Raw genomic sequence first — 26986 nt, forward strand, 5'->3', positions numbered from 1 at the left:
ACCAAACCTTACTTCCTGTTGTTTTTGAAATAATAACCACCCGACTGGTTGTGAAGTGGCATCTCATTATGGTTTTCATTTGCCTTTCCCTATCGATTACACCTTCTGTTTAATAAATGCTGTGATCTCAGAACGCCTTAAGAGATCTAAAGAACTTGTTAACAAAATGAATAATCCCCATGTGTGTCTAGAAGCTATTAAAATGTACTTGGTTTAAGGTCAACTATACCTGTAACTGAGGAAACTAGTTGCTTCAATACTTTAAGCAGAAATGTGGTAGGTGCTGTCCTAGACGATTGTCACAGGTTCGGTTCCTCAGGAAGTAAACTCGGAGACAGAGCATGGGGTCTTCAATCATTTTTAAGAGTTTAAAGAGATCCTGAGATTTAAATTTTGGAGCTCCGCTGGTCTGGAGCATGTTAGGGGAAGTAAAATCCACTCCGAGTCACTTCAATCAAATATTTATCTGATTACTAAAATTGGAAGACTCTCTCTCCCACTCGTCTCCATTCCTTTTCCTACTTTGTGGCCCTATCCCCAACATGTTTATCTCATCTGCTACTCCATATACTTTCTGTGGCTTACAAGAAACTAAATTGTTCCTGTTTCCTGTTTCCATGAAGACAGATCCAACACATTGTATGTCGTTTGTTTTTTTTTAGAACTTCTGAATCATAGAGACGTATTTTTGATTATATATGCAAATGGCCAGGAATATATTGTATTTCATCTACATCATAGGTTGCAGTTGCACTTTTGTATTGAAGTTTCAGGGCTGCCTGGGTGGCTCCGTAGGTTGAGTGTCAAACTTCGGCTCAGGTCATGATCTTGGGGTCCTGGGATTGAGCCCTGTGTCTGGTCTCTGCATTCAGCAGGGAGTCTGCTTCTCCCTCTCCCTCTGCCCCTCCCCTTGCTCATGCTCACTCGCTCTCTCTTTCTCTCCCCCAAAAATAAAATCTTTCAAAAAAAAAAAAGAAGTTGTAAAAATATCAACCAGCGTCTACTTAAAATGTATTGTGAGGAGGACAGGCATATGCTTAATTGTCATCAGAAGATTAGACTCTGATATTCAAGTGAGGCCCATTTGAAATATGGAAGTTCGATACCTCTGTTTATTTCAATCCAAGTGTGGAAACCACCAAAGAACAGAAAAACACCCAAAACTCCACCAAGTGCCAATGTTCCTCCAGTGACACGATCTCTCTTGAAAGAATGTCATGCTCTAACGGACGCAGAAAAAAAGCAAAAATCTGAAGCAACTGGACTAAAGGGATCGCCATGGTAATCAAGTACCAAATCAGAAGAGGGCTTCTTTTTTGGTCTGGGGAGTTTTTGCTTTTCGGAAACATCATGTGTTGCTTTCTCCAAGCATCATACACACACACACACACACACACACACACACACACACCAAAAAAATACACAGCTTACTAAATTTAGTTGCAGCTCTGTCACAACAATGATGACAAAATTTTCCTCTGACCACAATGTGTTCGAGCACAAATGGTTCCTCTTTCCAGGTTCTGGTTTGTACATATACAAATTCCTAGTGAGGTGACACCCACTCTCCCACAGCAAGACTCCTTCCTGAGGATGGACAGTGAGGACTCAGCTGTACTCTGGCCGGGCAAAGGCACTGAAGGAATGAAACTGTATCCCAGGTGGTGAGTTCTACAGCTTTGTACCCATTTCACAGAAACCGATGATCCCGGCTGATCCGATTTCACCATGGCCAACCAGAGTGGCGCGTAGGGCTTCCTTCATGTTGGGTGGTCCCTTTGTCACCTTGTAGACCGGTGACACCTCCAGCCCTCGCTGTGCCCCTCCACGCTGACTCTCTTCCCTAAGGGGCTTCGCCATAGCACCTTGCACGTGGAGCCTGCCTGGGGAGAAAAGAGTTAGAGGAAACAGGAAACTGAATGGCACTAAAGGAGAAATGAAAGAAAAAGGACGGAGAACAAATGGGACAATGTCAGCAGAAAGGAGAACAATAGAAGCGGAACCGTAAGAGACAAGGGAACCCTGAAGATGAGAGTACTAGAACTTCTAATAATAGTTCCCATTTATTAGTCCTTACTATATGTTAGGCACTGGATTAACATTCGCTGTGTCTTTATCTCATTTAACCCTTACAACAACCCCTGTGGTAGGCACTATTCTGATGCCTATCTTACAAAAGATAAAAATGTTCTCTTGTAAGGAAAAAAAGACTCCCAAGAGCCCAACCTTGAAAAGATGTCGAGAGAGGAAAGGACAAGAAGAAACAGAAAAAAATGGGATAAGTGACACAAAAGCAGATGGTAAAAATCAGCATAAATGTATTAAAACTAAGGTCTACAAAGAATTTGACAAATCCTGGGCACCTGGGTGGCTCAGGCGGTTAAGCATCTGACTCGATTTCTGCTAGGGTCATGGTCTCAGAGTGGTGAGATGGGCTCCATGCTCAGTGCAGAGTCTGCTTGAGATTCTCTCTCTCCCTCTCCCTCTGCCCCTCCTCCCTGCTTGTTCTCTCTCTCTCTCTCTCTCTCTCTCTCTCTCTCTCTCTCATAAATAAATAAAATCTTAAAAAAAAAAAAAAGGAATTGGGGGCAGCCCCAGTGGCTCAGCTGTTCAGCGCGGCCTTTAGTCCGGGGCCTGATCCTGGAGACCCGGGATCGAGTCCAACGTCGGGCTCCCTGCATGGAGCCTGCTTCTCCCTCTGCCTGTGTCTCTGCCTCTCCCTCTCTCTGTGTGTGTGTCTCTCTCATGAATAAATAAATAAAATCTTTAAAAAAATAAAAAAAGGAATTGGACAAATCCACCATTGTAGCATCATGATGAGAGATTTGAACAGGTCTCTCGGTAACCAATAGGTCCAACAGACAAAAAAATTAGCAAGAATATTTATTTGACAATATGATCCACAAACTTGATCCACACATAAGAACACTGGACCCATAATCTGAGAATACAATTGTCCTTTGAACAATTCAGGTTTAAACTATTGCAGGTCTATTTGTACACGGATTTTTTTTTCAACTAACACAGCAGAGTACTGTGAATGCATTTTCTCTTCCTTATGATTTTCCTAATAAGATTTTCTTTTCTTTCTTTTTTAAAAAAGTAATGTCCAAACCGAGCATGGAGCCCAACACAGGGCTTGAACTTACTACCCAGAGATCCAGACCTGAGCTGAGATCAAGAGTCAGAAGCCCAACCAACTGAGCCACCCAGGCTCCCCCTCACCACAATAATATTTTCTTTTCTCTAGGTTACTTTATTGTAAGAAGACAGTATATAATACATAGAACATACAAAAACATGTGTTAACTGATTGTTGATGTTACCAGTAAAGCCTCACATCAGTAGTATGCTATTCTGGAGGAGTAGGCTAAGTTTGGTGTGGGGTGTCAAAGGTTATTTGCACATTTTCAGCTGGGCACAGAGATGGTGTCCCTAACGCCCACATTGTTTTTCTCAGACTTTGTTTCCAAAAATAAACTATACATTTTGTCACAAAGCAAGCCTCATCCAATTTGCAAGGATGGGTACCATCCTGGAAACTGAGCCTGCAGAGAAGTGAAATGACTGGCCTTGGCCTCTGTAGCTGAGAAGCAGCGATTCTGAGCACAGAGCGCACACAGCCACCGCTGAGCCCTGGGCACGCCGGCAACTAGGCTGTGCTGCAGTCTTGCAGTGGCCTGGTTCTAAATAGTAAGTACAGTCAGAAAAGGCAATCCAGGTGAGGGGGTGTGTGGGAGACTTAGGGCAATTCGGGGGACTAGATTGGGATGGGTTTTGCTGTTCTAGTACAGGTCCTTCCCCCTCCCCAGCCCAGTGTTTGCCAAGTGAAGACTGAGGCCCTCCATTCCTGGCTTATTTAGGGAACTGGCCAAGGGGTAGTGAAGCAAAAAACCTCAGAGGGATGTGCAAATGAGAGTGTGGGTCCCTGTTGGAGTCCAGGCTGTGCAAATGGCCTCCTCTCAGAGCAAGGCTTTTGTGAACCTGGGTGTGAGTTATCCTACCTGCTTAGGGCAAACAAACACTGGAGACTTTCCAGGGCAAGAAGGTGCAGGGCACTGACATGCAAATGAGGCATTTGAATCTTTAAACAGAGGAGTCTGGAGGCTTGGCAAGATGAGAGACAGACAGATGGACTCTAGTGAGAGCTAAGTGACAAGGCACTAACAATGCCATCGAGTAAACGCTGTCGTTCCTTGACAGTGTGCAAAGACTAGACCGGTCCTGGCTGGGCCAGGGTAGGGGACAGCGCCAAAATAGGGTCAGACTCAGGGAGGAAGAGGGTGCAGCGAAAAGGTTGCAGATCCCAGCTGAGATGCTGGGATGGTGGCAGCAACAAAAGCACCCCAAACCAAAAACCAAAGGAGGAGCCCTGGATGCTGACGCGTGGAGGCCCTTCCTCTTTCTGAGACCAAAGCGTAGGAAAGCAGAACAGAGCCAATTCCACAGAGGAAGAGTTTGCAGCCTAAAGTGAGAGAGGCTATGGAGTAACTGGGGGGGATACTGACTGCTTTCCAGGGGCCCAAGAAAGAATAGGGGTGCCAGGCCCCAAGGGCACGCTCTTTCATAGAGCAGCACCCCAAGTGGTTGGGCCCAGGGAAGAATCAGCTTCAAAGTCCCCTGGGGAATGATGGTGGAGAGGCTGACCATGTCCCTGACCACCAATACCTCAAATAGTCTTTCCCCAGCCTTTCTGCCTCCAGGCAAGAATTAAGGAAGTTCTGATCATTTATCTTAGAAAACCAGATCTCCCAAATGTCACTTTTATTATGTCACCACCTTGCTTGTAAAAGTTTTTCATGGTTCTTCATTGCTTATGAGAGCCAGTCATAAAGTGACCTCTGTTCACTTGTTTCTCTTTCTCTTTCTGTCTCCTGGTTATCTGCCTCTCTCAAGTTCTGGTTACCCTTCAAGGTCTAGTTCAATTCCCACTTATTCCAGAAGTCCTCAAAAGCAATTGGCGGAATGAGCACTGGGTGTTATGCTAAATGTTGGCAAATTGAACTCCAATAAAAAAATTTTTAAAATTAAATTAAATTAAATTAAATTTTTTAAAAAAGCAATTCCAACCACACTGATCTATCTCCTCTTTTTCTGCGCATTTATATTTGTTTGTTGCATCTTCCCTAATTGTTTTCTCTGCCTTTCCACAACTTCGACTGGAAATTTCCCAAGGGCAACAACACGAAGCCTTGCCTTTCATTGGTTGGTTAGTATCCCTCACAACACCTAGCACCTAGTGTAATTTATTCACTCCTGTATTTATTATGAGCTGTGTGTCGGGTACAGTCCTGAATGCTGGGCGTAGAGCTGGGAACAAAGCAGAAAACATCCCCTGCCCTCATGAAGCTTACATTCCAGTGTAATGGGGCAGAATGACCCAGGAAGGGGGCTAGTGAGTGAGTGCTGGCGGGGCTTGTGATTTTCCACTTGGTAGCCAGAGCACACCTCATACGGATACCTCCATGAGCCATCTACATGACATGATGGAGTAAGATGTGTGGCTCTCCCAGGAGGCTGGAGCAACCAGCAGAGGAAAATAAGCTGGGCAAAGGTCTCGGGGCTGAGTGCCCTTGGCTCCTGTGAGGGACAGCCAGGTCAGTGTGGCTGGAGGAGCATGCATTGGGCAGAGCAGTGAGAGAGGAGGTTAGAAGATGGGATAAGGTAAGGCCTTGAGGGCTGGTGGAGAGTTCGGAGCAAATGGGGGCCTTGTGAAATCCAAGAGTCAATTTAATAACTACTGTAAAGTTTGGAGACCTAGCGGTCAATTGGCCTCAGGACATTGACCCAGATGGATACCACGCTTCTCTGCCTCAGGCTAAACCCAGAGGGTCTTGTCGCAAGTCCCTTGTGCAAATGGTGCTCTTTTTTTTTTTTTTAATTAATTTTTATTGGTGTTCAATTTACCAACATACAGAAAAACACCCAGTGCTCATCCCGTCAAGTGTCCACCTCAGTGCCCGTCACCCATTCCCCTCCAACACCCGCCCTCCTCCCCCCTTCCACCACCCCTAGTTCGTTTCCCCAAGTTAGGAGTCTTTATGTTCTGTCTCCCTTCCTGATATTTCCCAACATTTCTTCTCCCTTCCTTTATATTCCCTTTCACTATTATTTATATTCCCCAAATGAATGAGAACATACACTGTTTGTCCTTCTCCGATTGACTTACTTCACTCAGCATAATACCCTCCAGTTCCATCCACGTTGAAGCAAATGGTGGGTATTTGTCGTTTCTAATGGCTGAGTAATATTCCATTGTATACATAAACCACAGCTTCTTTATCCATTCATCTTTCGATGGACACCAAGACTCCTTCCACAGTTTGGCTATTGTGGCCATTGCTGATAGAAACATCGGGGTGCAGGTGTCCCGACATTTCATTGCATCTGAATCTTTGGGGTAAATCCCCAACAGTGCAATTGCTGGGTCTAGGGCAGGTCTATTTTTAACTCTTTGAGGAACCTCCACACAGTTTTCCAGAGTGGCTGCACCAGTTCACATTCCCACCAACAGTGTAAGAGGGTTCCCTTTTCTCCGCATCCTCTCCAACATTTGTTGTTTCCTGCCTTGTTAATTTTCCCCATTCTCACTGGTGTGAGGTGGTATCTCATTGTGGTTTTGATTTGTATTTCCCTGATGGCAAGTGATGCAGAGCATTTTCTCATGTGCATGTTGGCCATGTCCCTGTCTTCCTCTGTGAGATTTCTCTTCATGTCTTTTGCCCATTTCATGATTGGATTGTTTGTTTCTTTGGTGTTGAGTTTAATAAGTTCTTTATAGATTTTGGAAACTAGCCCTTTATCTGATATGTCCTTTGCAAATATCTTCTCCCATTCTGTAGGTTGTCTTTTAGTTTTGTTGACTGTATCCTTTGCTGTGCAAAAGCTTCTTATCTTGATGAAGTCCCAATAGTTCATTTTTGCTTTTGTTTCTTTTGCCTTTGTGGATGTATCTTGCAAGAAGTTACTGTGGCCGAGCTCAAAAAGGGTGTTGCCTGTGTTCTCTTCTATGATTTTGATGGACTCTTGTCTCACATTTAGATCTCTCATCCATTTTGAGTTTATCTTTGTGTATGGTGAAAGAGAGTGGTCCAGTTTCATTCTTCTGCATGTGGATGTCCAATTTTCCAAGCACCATTTATTGAAGAGACTGTCTTTCTTCCAATGGATAGTCTTTCCTCCTTTATCGAATATTAGATGACCGTACATTTCAGGGTCCACTTCTGGGTTCTCTATTCTGTTCCATTGATCTATGTGTCTGTTTTTGTGCCAGTACCACACTGTCTTGATGACCACAGCTTTGTAGTACAACCTGAAATCTGGCATTGTGATGCCCCCAGCTATGGTTTTCTTTTTTAAAATTCCCCTGGCTATTCGGGGTCTTTTCTGATTCCACACAAATCTTAAAATAGTTTGTTCCAACTCTCTGAAGAAAGTCCATGGTATTTTGATAGGGATTGCATTAAACGTGTAAATTGCCCTGGGTAACATTGACATTTTCACAATATTAATTCTGCCAATCCATGAGCATGGAATATTTTTCCATCTCTTTGTGTCTTCCTCAATTTCTTTCAGAAGTGTTCTATAGTTTTTAGGGTATAGATCCTTCACCTCTTTGGTTAGGTTTATTCCTAGGTATCTTATGCTTTTGGGTGCAGTTGTCAATGGGATTGACTCCTTAATTTCTCTTTCTTCAGTCTCATTGTTAGTGTATAGAAATGCCATTGATTTCTGGGCATTGATTTTGTATCCTGCCACGCTACCAAATTGCTGTATGAGTTCTAGCAATCTTGGGGTGGAGGCTTTTGGGTTTTCTATGTAGAGTATCATGTCATCGGCGAAGAGGGAGAGTTTGACTTCTTCTTTGCCAATTTGAATGCCTTTAATGTCTTTTTGTTGTCTGATTGCTGAGGCGAGGACTTCCAGAACTATGTTGAACAGCAGTGGTGAGAGTGGACATCCCTGTCTTGTTCCTGATCTTAGGGGAAAGGCTCCCAGTGCTTCCCCATTGAGAATGATATTTGCTGTGGGCTTTTCGTAAATGGCTTTTAAGATGTCGAGGAAAGTTCCCTCTATCCCAACACTCTGAAGTGTTTTGATCAGGAATGGATGCTGTATTTTGTCAAATGCTTTCTCTGCATCTAATGAGAGGATCATATGGTTCTTGGTTTTTCTCTTGCTGATATGATGAATCACATTGATGGTTTTACGAGTGTTGAACCAGCCTTGTGTCCCGGAGATAAATCCTACTTGGTCATGGTGAATAATTTTCTTAATGTGTTGTTGGATCCTATTGGCTAGTATCTTGTTGAGAATTTTTGCATCCATGTTCATCAAGGATATTGGTCTGTAATTCTCCTTTTTGGTGGGGTCTTTGTCTGGTTTCGGAATTAAGGTGATGCTGGCCTCATAGAACGAATTTGGAAGTACTCCATCTCTTTCTATCTTTCCAAACAGCTTTAGTAGAATAGGTATGATTTCTTCTTTAAACGTTTGATAGAATTCCCCTGGGAAGCCATCTGGCCCTGGACTCTTGTGTCTTGGGAGGTTTTTGATGACTGCTTCAATTTCCTCCCTGGTTATTGGCCTGTTCAGGTTTTCTATTTCTTCCTGCTCCAGTTTTGGTAGTTTGTGGCTTTCCAGGAATGCATCCATTTCTTCTAGATTTCCTAATTTATTGGCGTACAGCTGTTCATAATATGTTTTTAGAATCGTTTGTATTTCCTTGGTGTTGGTAGTGATCTCTCCTTTCTCATTCATGATTTTATTAATTTGAGTCTTCTCTCTCTTCTTTTTAATAAGGTTGGCTAATGGTTTATCTATCTTATTAATTCTTTCAAAGAACCAACTCCTGGTTCTGTTGATCTGTTCCACAGTTCTTTTGGTCTCGATATCATTTAGTTCTGCTCGAATTTTAATTAACTGTCTTCTGCTGGGGGTGGGGTCTAATTGTTGCTTTTTCTCTAGTTCCTTTATGTGTAAGGTGAGCTTTTGAATTTGAGTTCTTTCCAGTTTTTGAATGGATGCTTGTATTGCGATGTATTTCCCCCTCAGGACTGCTTTTGCTGCGTCCCAAAGATTTTGAACGGTTGTATCTTCATTCTCATTAGTTTCCATGAATCTTTTTAATTCTTCCTTAATTTCCTGGTTGACCTTTTCATCTTTTAGCAGGATGGTCCTTAACCTCCACGTGTTTGTGGTCCTTCCAAACTTCTTGTTGTGATTAAGTTCTAATTTCAAGGCATTATGGTCTGAGAATATACAGGGGACTATCCCGATCTTTTGGTATCGGTTCAGACCCGATTTGTGACCCAGTATGTGGTCTATTCTGGAGAAAGTTCCATGTGCACTTGAGAAGAATGTGTATTCAGTTGAGTTTGGATGTAAAGTTCTGTAGATATCTGTGAAATCCATCTGGTCCAGTGTATCATTTAAAGCTCTCGTTTCTTTGGAGATGTTGTGCTTAGAAGATCTATCTAGTATAGAAAGAGCTAGATTGAAGTCACCAAGTATAAGTGTATTATTATCAAAGTATTTCTTCAGTTTGGTTATTAATTGGTTTAAATATTTGGCAGCTCCCACATTCGGGGCATATATATTGAGGATTGTTAAGTCCTCTTGTTGGATAGATCCTTTGAGTATGAGATAGTGTCCCTCTTCATCTCTCACTATAGTCTTCGGGGTAAATTTTAATTTATCTGATATAAGGATGGCTACCCCTGCTTTCTTTTGAGGACCATTTGAATGGTAAATGGTTCTCCAACCTTTTATTTTCAGGTTGTATGTGTCCTTCTGTCTAAAATGAGTCTCTTGTAGACAGCAAATAGATGGGTCCTGCTTTTTTATCCACTCTGAAACCCTGCGCCTTTTGATGGGGTCATTAAGCCCGTTCACGTTCAGAGTTACTATTGATAGATATGAGTTTAGTGTCATCATATCTATTCAGTCCTTGTTTCTGTGGATTGTTCCACTGAACTTCTTCTTAAAGGGGAATATTAAGAGTCCCCCTTAAAATTTCTTGCAGAGCTGGTTTGGAGGTTACATATTCTTTCAGTTCCTGCCTGTCTTGGAAGCTCTTTATCTCTCCTTCCATTTTGAATGAGAGCCTTGCTGGATAGAGTATTCTTGGTTGCATGTTCTTTTCATTTAGGACCCTGAATATATCCTGCCAGCCCTTTCTGGCCTGCCAGGTCTCTGTGGAGAGGTCTGCTGTTACCCTAATATTCCTCCCCATAAAAGTCAGGGACTTTTTTTCTCTTGCTGCTTTAAGGATCTTCTCCTTATCTTTGGAATTTGCAAGCTTCACTATTAAATGTCGAGGTGTTGATCGGTTTTTGTTGATTTTAGGGGGGGATCTCTCTATTTCCTGGATCTGAATGCCTGTTTCCCTTCCCAGATTAGGAAAGTTTTCAGCTAGGATTTGTTCAAATACATATTCTGGCCCTCTGTCCCTTTCGGTGCCCTCGGGAACCCCAATTAAACGTAGGTTTTTCTTCCTCAGGCTGTCATTTATTTCCCTTAATGTATCCTCATGGTCTTTTAATTGCCTGTCTCTTTTTTCCTCAGTTTCCCTCTTTGCCATCAACTTGTCTTCTATGTCACTCACTCGTTCTTCCACCTCGTCAAGCCTCGTCGTTAGGACTTCTAGCTTGGATTGCATCTCATTTAATTGATTTTTAATTTCTGCCTGATTGGATCTAAATTCTGCAGTCATGAAGTCTCTTGAGTCCTTTATGGTTTTTTCTAGAGCCACCAGTAGCTGTATAATAGTGCTTCTGAATTGGCTTTCTGACATTGAATTGTAATCCAGATTTTGTAACTCTGTGGGAGAGTGGGCTGTTTCTGATTCTTTTTTTTGAGGTGAGGTTTTCCTTCTAGTCATTTTGCTCAGTGCAGAGTGGCCAAAAACAAGTTGTATTGGGAAAAGGAGAAAAAGAGAGAGAAGGAAAGAAAAGAGAAAAAGAAAAAAGAGAAAGAAGAAAAAAAGGGGAAAACGAGAAGAAAAAGAGAAAGAAAAAGAAAGAAAGGAGAAAAAAAAAGGGTGGGGTGGGGTGGGGTGGGGGAAGCAATCCGAAATCAAGAAGAAAGAAAGAAAAAAAAAAAAGCACAAAACAAAACAAAAACAAAAAAACAAAAACAAAAAAACAAAAAAAAAACCACGGGGGAGTATCTTCCGATTCTGTATATTTTAAGTCCCTTGACTTCCCTTGGAACTGGTCCGTCTCGCTGGTCTTCTGGGGGAGGGGCCTGCTGTGCTGATTCTCAGGTGTTAGCACTTGGGGGAGCTGCTCTGCCCCTGCCTGGTGCAGGGCTCAGTGGGGGTTGTTCACCCCGTGAGACCCCGGGAGGAAGCCACAGTGGCGGGGGCAGCTCTGGGTACCTGGAGTCAGCTCCCGCAGTAGCTCCGGGGCTCTCCGTCTGCAGGGCCTGGGGGCTCCCGGGCGGGGCCGCTGATCTGCTCAGCTCGGGGCAGGAGCGTCCTTGCTGTCCTGGGCCCTCCCGGCCTCTGCCTGTCCCTGGGGGAGGCCGGATCCTGGGCTGTGTCCCGGCGCCCAGTGCTCCGGGGCCTGCGCTGTTGAATTCGCGCTCCCGCCCGCAGCCCCCTCCGCGGAGCCGCCGTCCGAGCCCCTCCGAGCTGTTCCCGGAACCGCGCCGCCCCCTCCGCGGAGCTTCTTCCTCCGCCCGAGCCGCCGCCACCGAGCTGTTCCCGGAGCCCCGCAGCCCCCTCCGCGGAGCCGCCGCCCGAGCCCCTCCGAGCTGCTCCGGGTCCCGCCGAGCGCTGCAGCCCTTAGGGAGCTCGGGACACTCTCCTGCCTGTGCTGCAGGTGCCTGTTAGTGTCCCCGGGAGCCCGAGGGCATCCCCGCCCTCCTGGGTCCTGCTCTAACTCCCTGCGAGGCCTTTCCGCCCGGGAAGGTTGGTGCAGCTCCTGCTCCTCCGGGACGGGGCTCTCCTGTCCTGGGGACACTCGCCCCGGCCTCAGCCCGGCTCCTCGCGGGGCCCCTCCCCCTTGGAGGCCTTTTGTTTCTTTTCCTACCTTGATAGAAGCACGAACTCTTCTCACTGTAGCGTTTCAGCTGTTCTCTAAATCTCAGGCCGAATTCATAGATTTTCAGGATGATTGGATGGTTTTCTAGGTAATTTGTTGAGGACAGGTGACCTGGAGACCCTACTCTGCCACCATCTTGCCCCTCCCCCCAAATGGTGCTCTCTCGAGTGAGCTTCACTAAACCTGTAGAGGAAAACCAATTACTGAAGAGCAAGAGCCTTTATTTTTTTAAAATATTTTTTTTTAGATTTTATTTATTTATTCATGAGAGACACACAGAGAGGCAGAGACGTAGGCAGAGGGAGAAGCAGGCTCCTTGCGGGAAGCCCGATGTGGGACTTGATCCCAGGACCCCAGCATCACGACCTGATGTCAAAGGCAGACGCTCAAGCACTGAGCCACCCAGGCACCCCAGAGCAAGAGCCTTTAAGTCAACAAAACCCAGACACTGAGAGCATGGTATGTCACCAACATTGACCTTGTTACATTCAGCTTTGTGTTCTCTATGGGGCCAGACAGGGTCACCCCAAATAAACTTAGAATCTTGAGACACCTGGGTGGCTCAGTCAGTTAAGTTTCTGCCTTTGGCTCAGGTCATGATCTTAGGGTTCTGGGATCGAGCCCTGCATCGGGCTCCCTGCTCATCAGGGAGTCTGTTTCTCCCTCTGCCCTCCCCGACCTCCCCCCAAACTCATGCTCTCTCTCTCAAATAAACAAAATTTTTAAAAAAGAGGGAGAGAGTAAGGAATTGTGCATTTGGGGGTTAAAAAAACCTTTAAAAATATGAGGAACAGAAAAGCTCTCTGGGTAAAGAGAATAGCAAGAGGGAAGGTTTGTAGGGAGAAAACATCAGAGGTGACAGTGGCCAGGTGAGTAGTAAGTGAGGGAAGCAGGCCAGGCCAGGCCAGGCCAGGGAGCGCAGGGCCTGTGCAGACAGGGAACACATGCCCCTTTGGTAAGAGGGCAGTCCCTGGTTAGCCACTTGCTGACTTTCAGTGCACTGGACCACAGGTTCGACTCTACTAGAACTTTTGATTCCTTAAGAGAAGCTGAAACTCTGGGGTGTCATGCAACATCTCCTGATTTTTTTTTTTCATTTTTAGTATCTAAATCCAAATAAATTAAAACATGATGTGGCCCAAACAAGATTGCCTGCAAGGGACTTTGAGCCTAAAGCTGGCCGGTTGGCTAAGAGTGCTGGACCGCCAAGTGACTTGGGGAGCCTGGCTGGAGAAGAAACTGTGATGAATTCTGGGAGTCTGTCCTGCACAAGCAAGCCCGCAGGCAAAAAGGCGTGGAGACTTTCTTTTGTGGCATTTGATGGGGAGGAGGTGTCACTTCAGATGCTTGAGCTGGGAATGAAATGATCATATTGGTACCTTGAGAAGTTTGGGCCCCTGGAGGGGAGATGTGCAGACCCTTGCAAGGGCATAAGGGAAAGGCTTGATAAGGACCTGAAGAGAACAGTGAAGGTGAACAGAGGGGAGAATTGCCCTGAGAGGTGTTTTTGTGCGGGGCTGAATGGCTGGGCGGGGAAACCATATGCACACCAGATACAGGAAGGGCACATTTCAAGGTTAAGTACTTTTAGCATCAATCTCTCAACTAATTTTTGGTGGGCATGAGGACAATGGGTGGATAGGGGCAAGTACAAAAGACAACAAAGAGTGCACACTGGCTTAGGATTTCTCGACTTTGGCACTATTGTCATTTTGAGCTGGATAATTCCTTGCGGGAGTGGGAGTGGGGCTGTCCTGTGCGTAGTGGTATGTTTAACAGCATTCCTGACCTTTACTCACTAGATCCCAGTAGCACACCCCGTACCCCAGGAGGTAATCACCAAAAATATCTCCAGACATTGCCAAGTGTCCCCTGGGGAAGACAAATCAACCCTTGCTGGGAGCCATTGCTCTAGTGTCAGAAGAAGGGAAAGTCCCTGTTTGTTGTTTCCCTTTTTCCTTTGCCCTGAAGTGGCAGTGAGCATCTATTCTGATTTGCCTGATAAAAGGCAGAAGACCCTTTAAGAGATTTTTACCTAAGGGGCCAGAATTGTTAGCTGAGCCCTCGGTATATACGCTGGTGTCCATGTCCTTTCTGAATTCAGGAGGGTGTTTTTTTTTTTTTTTAAGATTTCATTTATTTACTCATGAGAGACACAGAGAGAGAGAGGCAGAGGAATAGACAGAGGGAGGAGCAGGCTCCCTATGGGGGAGCCTGATGTGGGACTCGATCCCAGGACCCAGGATCACAACCTGAGCTGAAAGCAGACACAACCACTGAGCCACCCAGGCCTTCCCAGGAGGATGTTTCTAATTGGCTGGAAGGAGACCTGGCTTTGGAAAGAGGAACACTGTTCATCGCCCCCCCCCCCCCTAGATATTTCCTATTTGTGTCCTATTTCAATTCTACTCACAAAAAAGGAGGAAGCCTTAGTGGAAAGTGTAAAGATCCCAAAAGACAACTGGAGTGGCTGAGGTACATGGGGCAGTCCAGAATTTCAGCCACCTCAGGGCTAGAGTGAAAAGAAAGATGGTTGGTAGCCTCACACCCAAATCATCAGGGCTCAATGAATTACCAATTAAAGCTAAACTTGATGTGGACTCATCAGGACTCGGATTACACAAGCCCAAATAAGAGCTGTTTATTGCAGTTCCTGGAAAGCTATCCATTTGTCTTCATCTACCCGCAGACCAGAGCAGTGGCCTAATTCAATCTAAGATGCGCTTTGAGTAAAAGTACACGGAAATTACAAACAAAAGATTGATGTTGAAGAAACAGCATTCCTAAACCTCACCACTCCCTTCAAAACATTAAAAAAAAAAAAAAAAAGCGGCTTGAAGTTTAGGGTAGAGAGGAAGTGGAACTAGCTAGAACACCCGAAGTCACTGCCAGCAGGCCAGTACTATTATGGTCATGCCACTGCCCTTTGTCGTTTGCCTCACAATGCTCAGATTTTCCGGGGCCTTTTCTGGAGGCTGATGCCAAGTCGTGACCTGTAGTTTTCTCATCATTTGCTGCCATTACTGTTCATTTCATTAAGCACTCATTCAATCTATGCCAGACAGTGCCCACGGTGGCACTAAGCCAGTCCCCAGGGGCTTCCATTCCAAGTGGAGACTTCATAGAAGGCAGATGACATAATCATTTTGGAAATGTTATTATAAACGTATTGTATAATGTTTATAGCAAATGTCAACAAGTGTATGTGTGTGGTGATGAGGGGGGTCTTAGGTTAGAGAGTGGCCACCCTTTTTGCAGGGGGTGTAGAAATAATGGTGGTATCTCTCAGTTTTACCAGCTTCCATAGTTTACAAAGCGTTTTCATAAACATTGCGTTGTTCACTAATAGTTGCAGGCAAAGATTCTGAACCTGGAATGCAAGACTTATCTCAAGATTTTGCGCAGGCCGGCCTATCCCCTGGAAGCCTCCTTTGCCCCTTCTCTCCTGGAAGGCACCCCTGGTTCGTGTGCCCACAGTTCCTTGCTTTTGCCCTTATGAAAGCCCCCCTATCTCGACTGCAGCTCTTTGTTGGCGGGGCCTGCTTTTAATTGGTGGCTACCACAGTTTCTGGAAGGACAGTAAATATTTATATTGAACTCGAGGGCCATAATTCTAAGAGTGAGGCCTTTGTTTCAGATAGGTTAAACGTCCCCATGCCTTTAGGCCAGGGGTGTTATCAGCATTCTTACTGGTGTATTTTTTTTGCAACATATTTCAGGTGTATGCATTAGCTTAATTCAACCAAAATACGCCTAGGTTGGTGGGTTTCTACTCAAATGTGACCCTTTTTGGGGGGTGGTGAGAGAATGATGCCCCTCCCCAAAGATGCCCATGCCCAAGTCCCAGATAACTGTGAGCGTGTTACTTTAAACGGCAAAAGTGACTTTGTAGATGTGATTAGATAAAGGATTTTGAGGTGAGGATTTTATCCAGTAGGTCCAAACTAATGACGAAAGTTTTTATTAATGAAAAAAGGAAGCAGGAGGGCCAGAATCAGACAAGTGACCAGGAAAGTCGTGGCCTGAGTGGTGCAGCAACAAGCCAAAGAACCTCGGCGGTCTGGAGAAGCTAAAAAACAGATTCTCTCTCAGAAAAACCCCCAAAAGGAGCACCCGTTGATTTTGGCCCAGTGAGACTTCTGACCTAACTCCAAAAAAGAGCTGTATTAAGTCACTATATTTTTGGTAATTTGTTCCAGCAGCAATAGCAAGGTAACAGGGGTTCCTGTTCTCCACCATCCCCATCCTCGTCGCTGACCTTCATAGTCACCCACTTTCTGTATTCAAAGCCCGTCCTTGTGATTCTAAACCCCTGGAAAAGAAATATGTAGCAAGTTGGTTGAGGGCTTTTCAAAACGCAAGGTCCGTGCGGAGTACTGCGGCGTCGTTCACCTTTAGACTTCTGCCCACCGCAGCCCGACTGCCCTGGCTCATCGCCCGCTTCCCAACGCACCTGCGGGCCTTCTCCGCACCGCGCCCTCGCCCGCGCCCCCCGGGGACGTGCGCTGCGAAGAGCAAGGCTGGAGGCAGGGCCTGGGGAACGGGGCTCAGGGCCGACGCCGGGGAGCCGCGTCTCCAGACTCCCGGGCCGAGGCTCCTTCCTGTCCCGGCCCTGCCCGGGGGCGCAGCGGGGTCCAGCCCCGGCGCGTCGGCCCGCCGGCCGGGGCTGGCTGGGGCGCGGAGGGCGGGACCGGCGGGCGCCCGGGCTGGGCCGCGACGTGCTCAAGGAAGTTCAGCGTAGCCGGGGCCGCAGCTCCAGAGGGGCCGAAGCGGCGCGGGGCCAGGCGCAGCGGCGCGGGGCGCGGGCGGCGCGGCGTGGTGGGGCCGGCGCCCCGCCCCCTGCGCCCGCGCCCGCGGCTCAGGTTACCTGCGGCGGGTGGGCGGGGCGGCCTTTCCGGTCTGCGCCGGCCCCCAGGCTCCAGGGCGGCAGAGCCGGGAAGTGGGAGAGGGAGCGAAGGAGGCGGAGACTGCCAAGCCCGCGGCCCGGCCGGGCTCCGAGGAGAGGGGCTGCATGGAGCGGCCGGCGCGGCTCTGCGGGCTGTGGGCGCTGCTGCTCTGCGCCGCCGTCGGCGGCCGCGGCGGCGGGGTCGCTGCACCCACCGGTGAGTGCTGTCGCGGGCCCGGGCGGCGGCGAGGGCGGGCGCTGGGGGACCACAGCCTCCGGCGCTCGGTTCGAGCTGGGGGGCCCGGGGGCCACCGGGCGTTCCCGGGTCGCGGGCGGCGGCGGAACGGGACGACGACTGGCGCCGCACTTCCCTCCCGTCGTCGGGAAGAGCCGAGGATCCGGGCGCCCGGCGCGGGGCAGAAAGGTGCCCGCGGCGTCGGAGGCGGCGGGTCCGGACCCGGGACGGGCCCCGCGGAGGGGATGACAGACGGGGAACCAGCGGGCCGGCGGCCGGGGTTCCCTACCGGGTACCCCGCGGTGGAGTGCCGAGGTGGAGTGGAAGGGCGCTCCTGGAGACCCCGGGCCTCGTAAGGAAAACGACGAGAGGGCCCGGCCTCCTCTGGCGCTCGAGCTATCCGTTGGGAAACCCGGAGCAGCATCCGGGTGGATGCCTTTTTGTTTGCTTTAATAGCCCTTATATTTGGAAATACTGTTCGGTTTACGGGAAAGTTGCCAAGCTACTACCTACGGGGAGTTGGCGTGTGGATACGTACCCCTGGCCCCGAGTGGCAGCTTTTCAGTGATCAACCTGGCAGACTTCTAGCGTGAAATCCATAACGATTTTCTTATGGGCAGCTTCTGGCTTGAGTGGCCTTCTGGCAACGTTGGGTGACCATAGTAGCTCCGAATTTGAGAGCTTTTATTACCATATTGACACAAACGCCCACAGTTTGCTTATTGCATTTTCACCAGCGTGTGGTGCTTTGAGACCCAGCCTGAAGCGGTGATTAGGAAATCTTGATGCCCTCTGTTGATTCAGTCTACAAAACGAATGCCGTCTGCTCCGTGCCAGGCGGTGTTCTAGGGGCTGAGCATGCGGGGGCGAGCAAGCCCCTGCCCGGTGTAGCCTCTGTGCTATTGGAAGAGGCCGGGGGCGGGGAGTAAAATACCAGATGGCGCCAAGTACGATGAAGAAAAACCAAGGCGGGAAGGGGGTTGCCATTATAAGTAGGGTGAAGTGGGAAGCCCTTACTCAAAAGGTGGCATTTAAAGTGGAGGCCTGGGGCAGGTTTGGAGGTTTCAGTTAATAATTATTCAAGCGTCTGCCTTGTGTAGCACTGAGCCAGGCTGTGGAGGTTGACATAGGAACCTCAGGGTGTACAGCATAATCCTTGCTGCACTGCCCCCCACCGTGCACCTCCAGTTCCCGTGGGGAGATCCGATTCCCATAATCATATGAAGCTCAGTCCAGAGAAAAGAGGGGACGTGTTGAGGGTTGCCCAGCTCATTAGGCTCCTGACTTTCACCGTCCAGCCCCAACACCCACCCTCCTACAGACTCCCACACACACCTGAAACAACAGCTGGTCTTCTAGACAATTCCCGGCAACCCCCAACTTAATCAGTTTTGTCTCAGCGGTTCATTGGTAACTTGGTTACTTAGAACACAGAAAATTCTTTACTATTAGAAATACTGATAGAATTGCAAGGAGATATGACCAAGGGGAAAGAAAAGAAACAGGGAACTTAAGTTTTAGAGCTCTGATATTTCCCAGCTGTGGGGCTCTGGTCTAGTCATTTCCCCATCCTCTCGTGGCAGTTTTCTGATCAGTAAATTCTAAGGGCGCTTCCTAAACTCTAATCTCCGTGTTCATTAAAATGATTAGGTTACCAGCTTAGTTTAGTCTCTTTAGGCTGCTAGTCCACATGGTGGCATGTCTTGATAACCACAACCAGCATACGTTTAGTGTTTAATATACTCTTGTGCCAGGCAGCGTTCTGAGTTTTTCACTTATGTTGTTTCAATGAATCTTTACACAAAACCTATCTTGAAGGTGCTGCTGTGAGTCCCACTTTGTATATGAGGTAGCTGAGGCACAGTGAGGTTAAGAGCCTTGCTCCAAGCCCTGTGGGTGGTAGAGGGGAACAAGGCTTCCAGTCCTGGCGGCCTGCCTCCAGAGGTCTTGCCCTTGAGCCCTCTGTAGAACAAGGGGAATCCTTGGCTGGGAGAGGAGCTGGGCACCTCCCGGAGTGGCAGGGCAGGATTGGTTGGGACCCATGAACGGTCATCTCTTAAGAAGTGGTTGACCGTGTGTTGGAGACTTGCTTTATAATTGCCACAGCACGTGCTCCAAACAACAAGCACTGGAGGCATCCAAAAGAGGGAAAGCTGTGAGGGCTGGTACTTGCATGGAAGTGGTAAAAACTTGAGCTAGACCTTCAGGATGCGTGGAATTTGAGTGGGCAGAGAAGTTCTTTCTAGTTGGTGGAGAATAGCAGGAGCAGAGAGTCAGGAGTGAGGGGGAGAGAGTGCTCCTTTGTGAGCAGCGAGCAGCTGGGCTTGGCAGGAGGGTGCGTTGGCAGAGTCAGCCCTGGCAGAAGGGTTCCGTTTGCCCACAAAGGCCCTGAGTGGGGCGCAGCGTGAGGGGAATGACATGGGAGGAGAAGCAAGCAGGGAGACTTGAGTGGGTGACAGGCATCGCTGAAGTGTAAAGCTCCACAGGACTCCAGGATTGAAGATGTCCCCTAGACAGATGTGTTATGAATGCCTCCTGTCCAGGGCCCTGATTTACTGGTGTTGGCCTGCCTCACGGGACCCAGCAGAGTGCATTCGTGTGATTGGGATGATTAAAAGGGATGTTGCAAGAAAAAAACAGACATTGATGACTACTGAGTAGATATAAGAGAAGAAGGTGGTGACTCATATATGACTTTTCTGATTTCCTTAACTCTTCCCAGAATATGCATGCCTCTGCCAGCTCCTGGGATTGGAAAGGAGAGAGCAAAACTGTTACCTAAGCAACATGCCTTATTAGAAAGAGCATTGACCATGTCAGTTCCTAAGTAGAACGGTATGTTGTGCCAGATAACCATACAGACTCACTTGAGGTTTGAAGTCAAGTTGGGGGGAGCAACTTGAGTCTCCCTCTCCTTCCCATTTCCTTTTCGGAAGGCAGTGATCAACTTCTAAGAAATGGTTGAAATTAGATGTCTAACTCGTTCTGTCCATAGGCTGTGGACATGTATCCGTTTCATAGATGACCAGAGCAACTGTTTAGAGCTGTTTTGTTTCTTCGAGGAGAAAGTAGATAACTAACATTTATATAGCACTTGCTCTGTGCCAGGCACTATTCTGAGCATTTCATCTGTTAACTCATTTCATCCTCCAAATAACCCTTTTTTGTGGGTTATTATTATTATCCTTGTGTTATATGTAAGAAAACTAGAGCATAGAGAGGTTAAGTAGCTTGCCAGCTAGTAAGTAACAGATCCGGGACAGGAACTGAGGCAGTCTGGCTCCAGCGTTAAGAGTCTGGCTCTTAATCCTACACTATATTGAAATTATATTATGTCTTACATATGAGGAACTGTTAGAGATCTTTAGGAAAAGTACAGTCACCACTTATTTATGTACATATCTCAATGTGTTACATATACACACGTATTCATATACATTTAAAAGTGTGGACATTGTATTTAAAGTTTCAGGACAAGTATGCGTGTGCATGTATGTATTTTAAAGTATAGGACGTAGAAAAATCTCAAGGGAAATGGAAGGAACCATTAGGGGGGAAAAAGGTGACAGGCACAAGTAGCCTAAAATCCAAACCAATTGGAGGTTTTGACTAAAGGACACTTAAGAACAGATGGAGGAAAAATAAACCCATTCAAGAGATTGGAAATCAGGCAGGTATTGTTCTATCACAATACTGAGGTTAAAAAATAGATTTTGTGAATTGCCTTGAAAATTGAAGTGTGATTTATGTGAGCCGTAAATAGGTAATTTTTTTTTATTATCAGGGCTTTAATTTTTGTGTGGGAGTTGGAAGGTAGAGTGTCAACAAGTTTGCTGGAGTGTGTTTGTGGAAAAGTACAGAATAAGGCCGATAAGGCCAAAGTAGGTTATAATCTTTAGGAAGAACAAAGTTTTTATTTTTTATTACTTATTTATTTTAAGATTTTATTTGAGAGACAGCCGAGAGAGAACAAGTGTGTGCATGAGCGCGGGGCGGGGGAGAGGGGAAGGGGCAGAGGGCAAGGGATAGGCAGATTCTCTTCTGAGCAGGGAGCCTGGGGATGCATTTCTCCATCCTGGACCCCCGAGATCATGACCTGAGCCGAAGACAGATGCTTAACCGGCTGAGCCACACAGGTGCCCCTTTATTTTTTCTTTTTTAAAAGATTTATTTATTTGTTTTAGAAAGAGGGGGTGTGGGGAGGGACAGAATGAGAGGGAGAGAGAGAGTCTCAAGCAGATTCTGAGCTGAGCACGAGCCCAACACAGGGCTCAATTTCATTACCCCGAGATCACAACCTGAGCAGAAACCGAGTCCGACACTCAACCGATGAAGCCACTCAGGTGCCCTGGAACAAAGGTTTTACTAGAGCCTGTATAGCTGACAAATGATTAGTCTTTAAAAGTTTCATTGATGTGATGTTAGAAAGGCCTAAATGGAGTAGCTGTACTTGCCAGTAATCACTTTGAATCCTCATGTTGGCACCGTCGCCCCAGCCATTGGTGCTTCCAGACGCCTAGCTGGGTCTTGATGCAGTGCAGTAGGCGTCTTCTGCTTGCACTGGCCCTGCTCTGGGCTGCTCTCCCCACAGCTGGGCCTTTGGTCAGCCTTGTGGCAACACTAGTGGTAGAAGAGTTGGGAGAGAGGGAATGAATATTGATGGTCCCGGGCCTTTGCAGACTACTATGAATGAAACTGACCTCTGGGGAAATGCCAACTATGTAGTGCCTATGGTGCTCCTGTTTGGGGACAAAAGGAATTTTTTGTTAAAGGGGAAGGTAGTGGCATAAGTATTTACAGATTATGTTAGAGGCCCAGTGTACTCCAGAGGGTTGGCATAGAGTCTAAAATACAACTCTCTGGATTGATAAATTTAGACAACAGTGGCCTGTAAGCAATTAATAACAATTAAGTTTGCAACTTTGGACAATTTGGCGGGATTGTTCTTTTTAAATAGTTTAATCAGCTTTATTTTCTGATCATCTTCAACTTACAGAAAAGCTTCAAAGATTGGACAGTTTCTGTACACGCCTCATCCAGTTTCTGGCAGATGATTTTGGTAGTCCTGATCTCAGGAGCTGTCAGCAAAGTTTGGGATGATGTTTCCTCCCCCCACCACCCCACTCTCTGTATTTCCCTGTTTTTGCCAGAGGCATTAAAACTCCCTTCCCTGATGATAGAGCTGGGTCCAAAATAAGAGAGTCATTAAATATTTGGTAGACAGAGTGGTGAGTTTTCTCCAAATGAGACATATTTTTAAGATACTGGTTCAGTTTCTCCTCTTTCCTTCCCTCTTCAGATTAGTCAAAGCTACAGTCCCAGCTGTTTAGTGTCAGACCTCAGGGGAACAACAAGGACTATTAAATCTTTCTCAGTACTTCTTTGGAAAAGTTATAAAAAACAGTTACCAGGTCACGTTAGCAAGCACGATTAAAGGTGTGCTGCTTAAACTCACCCACAGAACTGCTGAGATGGAAGTGTCTGCATCGAGTGAGGTGTAGAATCCCAAGCATAGGGAACCCCGATTTCCTACAGGAGGAAAACGTAAATTTAAGACCATACTCTTCCTGGGTCCAGCATCCACACCGTAGCAAGTAGTTAAAAATGAGGCTTGGAAAAAAAAATGAGGCTTGGGAAAAAAAATGAGGCTTGGAGCCACACTTTCTGGGTTTGTATCCCAGGTCTGCCTTTCATGAGTTATGGGACATGGGGAAATGACTCAGTGTCCTTGACTTCAATCACTTCATCTTTGAGATGAGGCTAATAGTCTCTATCTTGCAAGATGGTTGTGTGGAACCAATGGATTAACATGGAGAGCACTTAGAACAGTGCCTAGCTCAGTAAATGTTAACTATTGTGAACTCAGTTTTATTATTCTTGGCCTCTAGGACCAGAAGGAATGGAGTCAATGGCCCACTAAAAACACTGACTGATGTCGATAAATGTATTTCTTGTGCTTGGTTTGAGCAGAAACTCAGCCACCTGTGACGAATTTGAGTGTTTCTGTTGAAAACCTCTGCACGGTCATATGGACATGGGATCCTCCCGAGGGAGCCAGCCCGAATTGCACCTTACGGTACTTTAGTCATTTCGACAACAAACAGGATAAGGTAAGTGTTCTGCAACGTACTGCACTGATGAGGTAAAGTGAACACTCTGAGTCGGAGCCGAGAATAAATGGAATTCTAATCTTACTTCAAAGTGGGAATTTTGTTTGGGGCCGTTTCCCAATTACACCTGGAAAATGACTGACAAGACTGTTGAAAGAAACTGAGCATTTGAACATTTGAAAATATTTGCTCATTATCTGATAATCAAATGCAGTGTGATTACTCTGTTAGGAAACACTAGATATCTTTATCTACTAGGCACTCAATAAATAATTATGTTAAATGTGTTCCTGTGTTCCCGCCTGTAGCGTCATGTGCATGCCATACTGCCAGTTTCTCAGGGAGCTTTCGCATTTCCCGTCTTGCTGGTGACAGGCCCACAGATCAGCCAGACCCAGGCCATGCAAGAGTAAATGGCCATGTGGCAGGAGGAAAAATAAGATGTTGGGGCAGATAGGGTGGACCGGGTTTCCTAATGGCCAGGGAGAAGACAGTGGAACTCGTAGCCTTCCCAGTCAGATGTAGACAACTGGCATCAGTGCCTTTTTGTTAACAAGGTTGGATAATTTCAGATTCTTTATGATAGTCTTATTCAGCGGAGTTTTCTCTCAGGCCTTGTTGGTTTTGTAGCCCCTTCTAGTTGACAGATTCTTCAAAGCATCAGATCACCTGTCCAAAAACGTTTTCTGTCTTTATACCTTCTTTCAGTGGGGGGAGAAGGCAGGGCCATTCGGGGTTGAATTTGCCTGGGATGGTGAGGAGACTGAATAAGAAGTCGTTACTAGTGACAGTGCTGTGGATCAGTGAATTGCGAGATCGTCGTGTTCACACAGCTTGGTGGCAGGGAGAGAGTCAGGAGAACTTGGTTCTAGTTTGGCGTACCACTCAGCCGTCTCCGTGGCCTGTGTGAGTTACTTTAACCTCCTGAGCCTCACTTTTCTGCTATGTCAGGTATGGCTTTGCACACTTCCTTGGCTCTCTGGGACATGACATATAATGTATGTGAAAACATAATAAAGTGAGGATGGAAAAGGTTCTTCCTCTTGAGGTAAACTTGCTAATCTGCTGACCTTGCCCATTTTCTGCAGAGGTATTAATCATGGCTTAGGTGTTCACTGATAAGGAATTGAAGCAACTTAGAAGTTTTTGCATTTTATTTATTTTTTGTTTTTAAATTTTTTATAAAGATTTATTCATTTATTTGAGAGAGAGAGAAAGAGAGAGAGAGATTGAGAGAGAACAGTGGGGAGGGGCAGAGGAAGACGATAGGGAGAGAGAGAGAGCCTCAAGCAGACTCCCCACTGAGCATGGAGCCTGACATGGGACTCAATCCCAGGACCCCGAGATCATGACCAGAACTGAAGTTGAGTCGGCCATTTAACCGACTGAGCCACCCAGGCGCCCCAGAAGTATTTGTTTTAAAAGAAGTCCTCTAAACCCGAATAGACATTTTTCCAACTAAGGTGTACAGATGGCCAGCAGACACAGGTAAAGATGCTCGACATCACTCATCATCAGGGAAATGCAAATCAAAACCATAGTTAGATCTATCACCTCATATCTGTCAGGATAGCTAGTATCAAAAAGGCAAGAAATACTGGGGGACATGGCTAGCTCAGTCAGTGGAATGTGCAACTCTTGATCTTGGTTGGGGTTGTAAGTTTGAGCCCCACACTGGCTGTAGAGATTACTTAAAAACAATCATTTTTTTAAAAAAAGGGCAAATATCAAGTGTTGATGAGGATGTGGAGACAAGGGAACCCTCTTGCACTGTTGGTGGGAATGCAAATTGGTACAGCCACTACAGAAAGCAATATGGAGATTCCTCAAAAAATTAAAAATAGGACTGCCCTATGATCTAGCAATTCTACTTCTGGATATTTACCTGAAGAAAATAAAAACAGTAATTCGAAAAGATACATGCACCCCTGTTTTTATTGCAGCATTATGTACAATAACCAAGGTATAGAGTCAACAACTTAAGTTTCCATTGATACATACACACACACACACACACACACACACACACACACACATGCAAATGTAATAGTACTCAGCCATAAAAAAAGGATGAAATGTAGCCATTTGTGACAACATAGATGGGCCAAAGACAAATACCATATGATTTCACTCTTATGGAATCTAAAAAACAAAAGGAACAAAACAGAAACATTCATAGATACAGCGAACAAACTGATGGTTGCAAGGGATGGGGGAATGGGTGAAGCAGGTGAAGGGAATTAAGTTGTACAGACTTGCAGTTTGTCATGGACATGAAAAGTACAGCAAAGGAAATATAGCCAATAATATTATAGTAACTCTGTGTGGTGGCAGATGGTAACTAGGCTTATCATGGGGATCACCAAGTAAGGTATAAAAACGTCAAATCACTAGGTTGTGCACTGGAAACTAATATGTTGTATGTTTACAACTCTACTTCGATTTAAAAAAAGCAAGCAAGCAAACAAAAAAGAGCTGCTCTTCGTTCAGAAGCCTGTAATACTTTCAGGAGTCGAGTTCCCCTTTTCACACTGTTGGCTTCCTCTTGTTTCCTAAGGAGGGGCCATAGGCATTTGGATTCTTGGTGGCAACTTTCCTAGTTCAGCCTTGAGAAGTTATGGGAAAGACCTTTAAGAGCTTTGCCTAAGTATCTCATTGAAACCGAGGAGAGGTCACCTTTTCTCCTAACAGGTCCACATTCACTAGCCAGCTAAGCACACCCAAGGATCAATCAGGTAGGATCAATCAGGTAGACATGGTGATAGTCTAGCCTAGAAATGGGACTAATTCCACAGTACAGATACAGAAATTTAGACTTGAAAGCAACTTTAGGAGGCAATGGAATTAGAATTAGGTTTCAGCATTTGTCTCTTCCCCTTTCAAGGTGTGTGACCCAAGCAAGTCACTTAACCTCTCTGAGCTTCCATTTCCTTGTTTGTAAAATGCTGGGGGAGGACCTACTTCCTGTGAAAGGTGGGTATATGAAAGGAGATGATGTTGGTAATGCACCTGGCACCACATTAACGTTCAATAATCATCAGCTTTTATTATCATCATCATCATTATTAGGTTGAATCACATGAAATTGTTGCTTCTTTAGGACATATGGTTCAACCTAATATTGCCCTCCATTTTGCCCCTGAAGGAACCATCTGGAGACCATAAAGGTGACCTCTGCTTAAGGCCTGCTCATTTATTTATTTATTTATTTATTTATTTATTTTTTTATTATTTATTTATGATAGTCATACAGAGAGAGAGAGAGAGAGGCAGAGACACAGGCAGAGGGAGAAGCAGGCTCCATGCACCGGGAGCCCGACATGGGATTCGATCCCGGGTCTCCAGGATCGCGCCCTGGGCCAAAGGCAGGCGCCAAACCGCTGCGCCACCCAGGGATCCCATGGCCTGCTCATTTATATTCCAGCCATTTGACAGTGTCGATGGCTGTCCATGCTACATTTGTGATAAACATGGATTATCCCTTCTAATCTATGATGGGAGATTTCCTGTCTAACCTTTTGAGGTTTACAATTCTGAGGCTGACAGTGAACGGCAGAAGTGATTTCCCTTTTCATCCTTTGGACAAAGCATTAACATCAGACAAAAACTGGGCCATATATATGCTTTGAAGCATATTGAAGTAGTGGTTTTAGGATACTTTGTATATGTTAAGGGGGCTTATGGGACTGTCTAATGGTCCTAACTTGCT

At 46.2% G+C, this 26986-nt stretch overlaps 1 protein-coding gene across 1 annotated transcript in view; it reads left to right on the plus strand.

Annotated features, from left to right (window-relative positions):
- The first annotated feature begins 16904 nt into the window (after positions 1–16904).
- Positions 16905–26986, plus strand: part of IL13RA1 (interleukin 13 receptor subunit alpha 1) — a 53775-nt gene continuing 43693 nt past the window's right edge. Inside the window, exons 1-2 of the mRNA XM_041741261.1 lie at positions 16905–17149; positions 23138–23277. Of these exons, the coding sequence (XP_041597195.1) occupies positions 17059–17149; positions 23138–23277 (231 nt within the window). The 5' untranslated portion in view covers positions 16905–17058. The remainder of the gene's footprint in view (positions 17150–23137; positions 23278–26986) is intronic.

This window comes from Vulpes lagopus, chromosome X, assembly GCF_018345385.1.
Source record: "Vulpes lagopus strain Blue_001 chromosome X, ASM1834538v1, whole genome shotgun sequence".
In the NCBI taxonomy this organism is placed as follows: Eukaryota; Metazoa; Chordata; class Mammalia; order Carnivora; family Canidae; genus Vulpes; species Vulpes lagopus.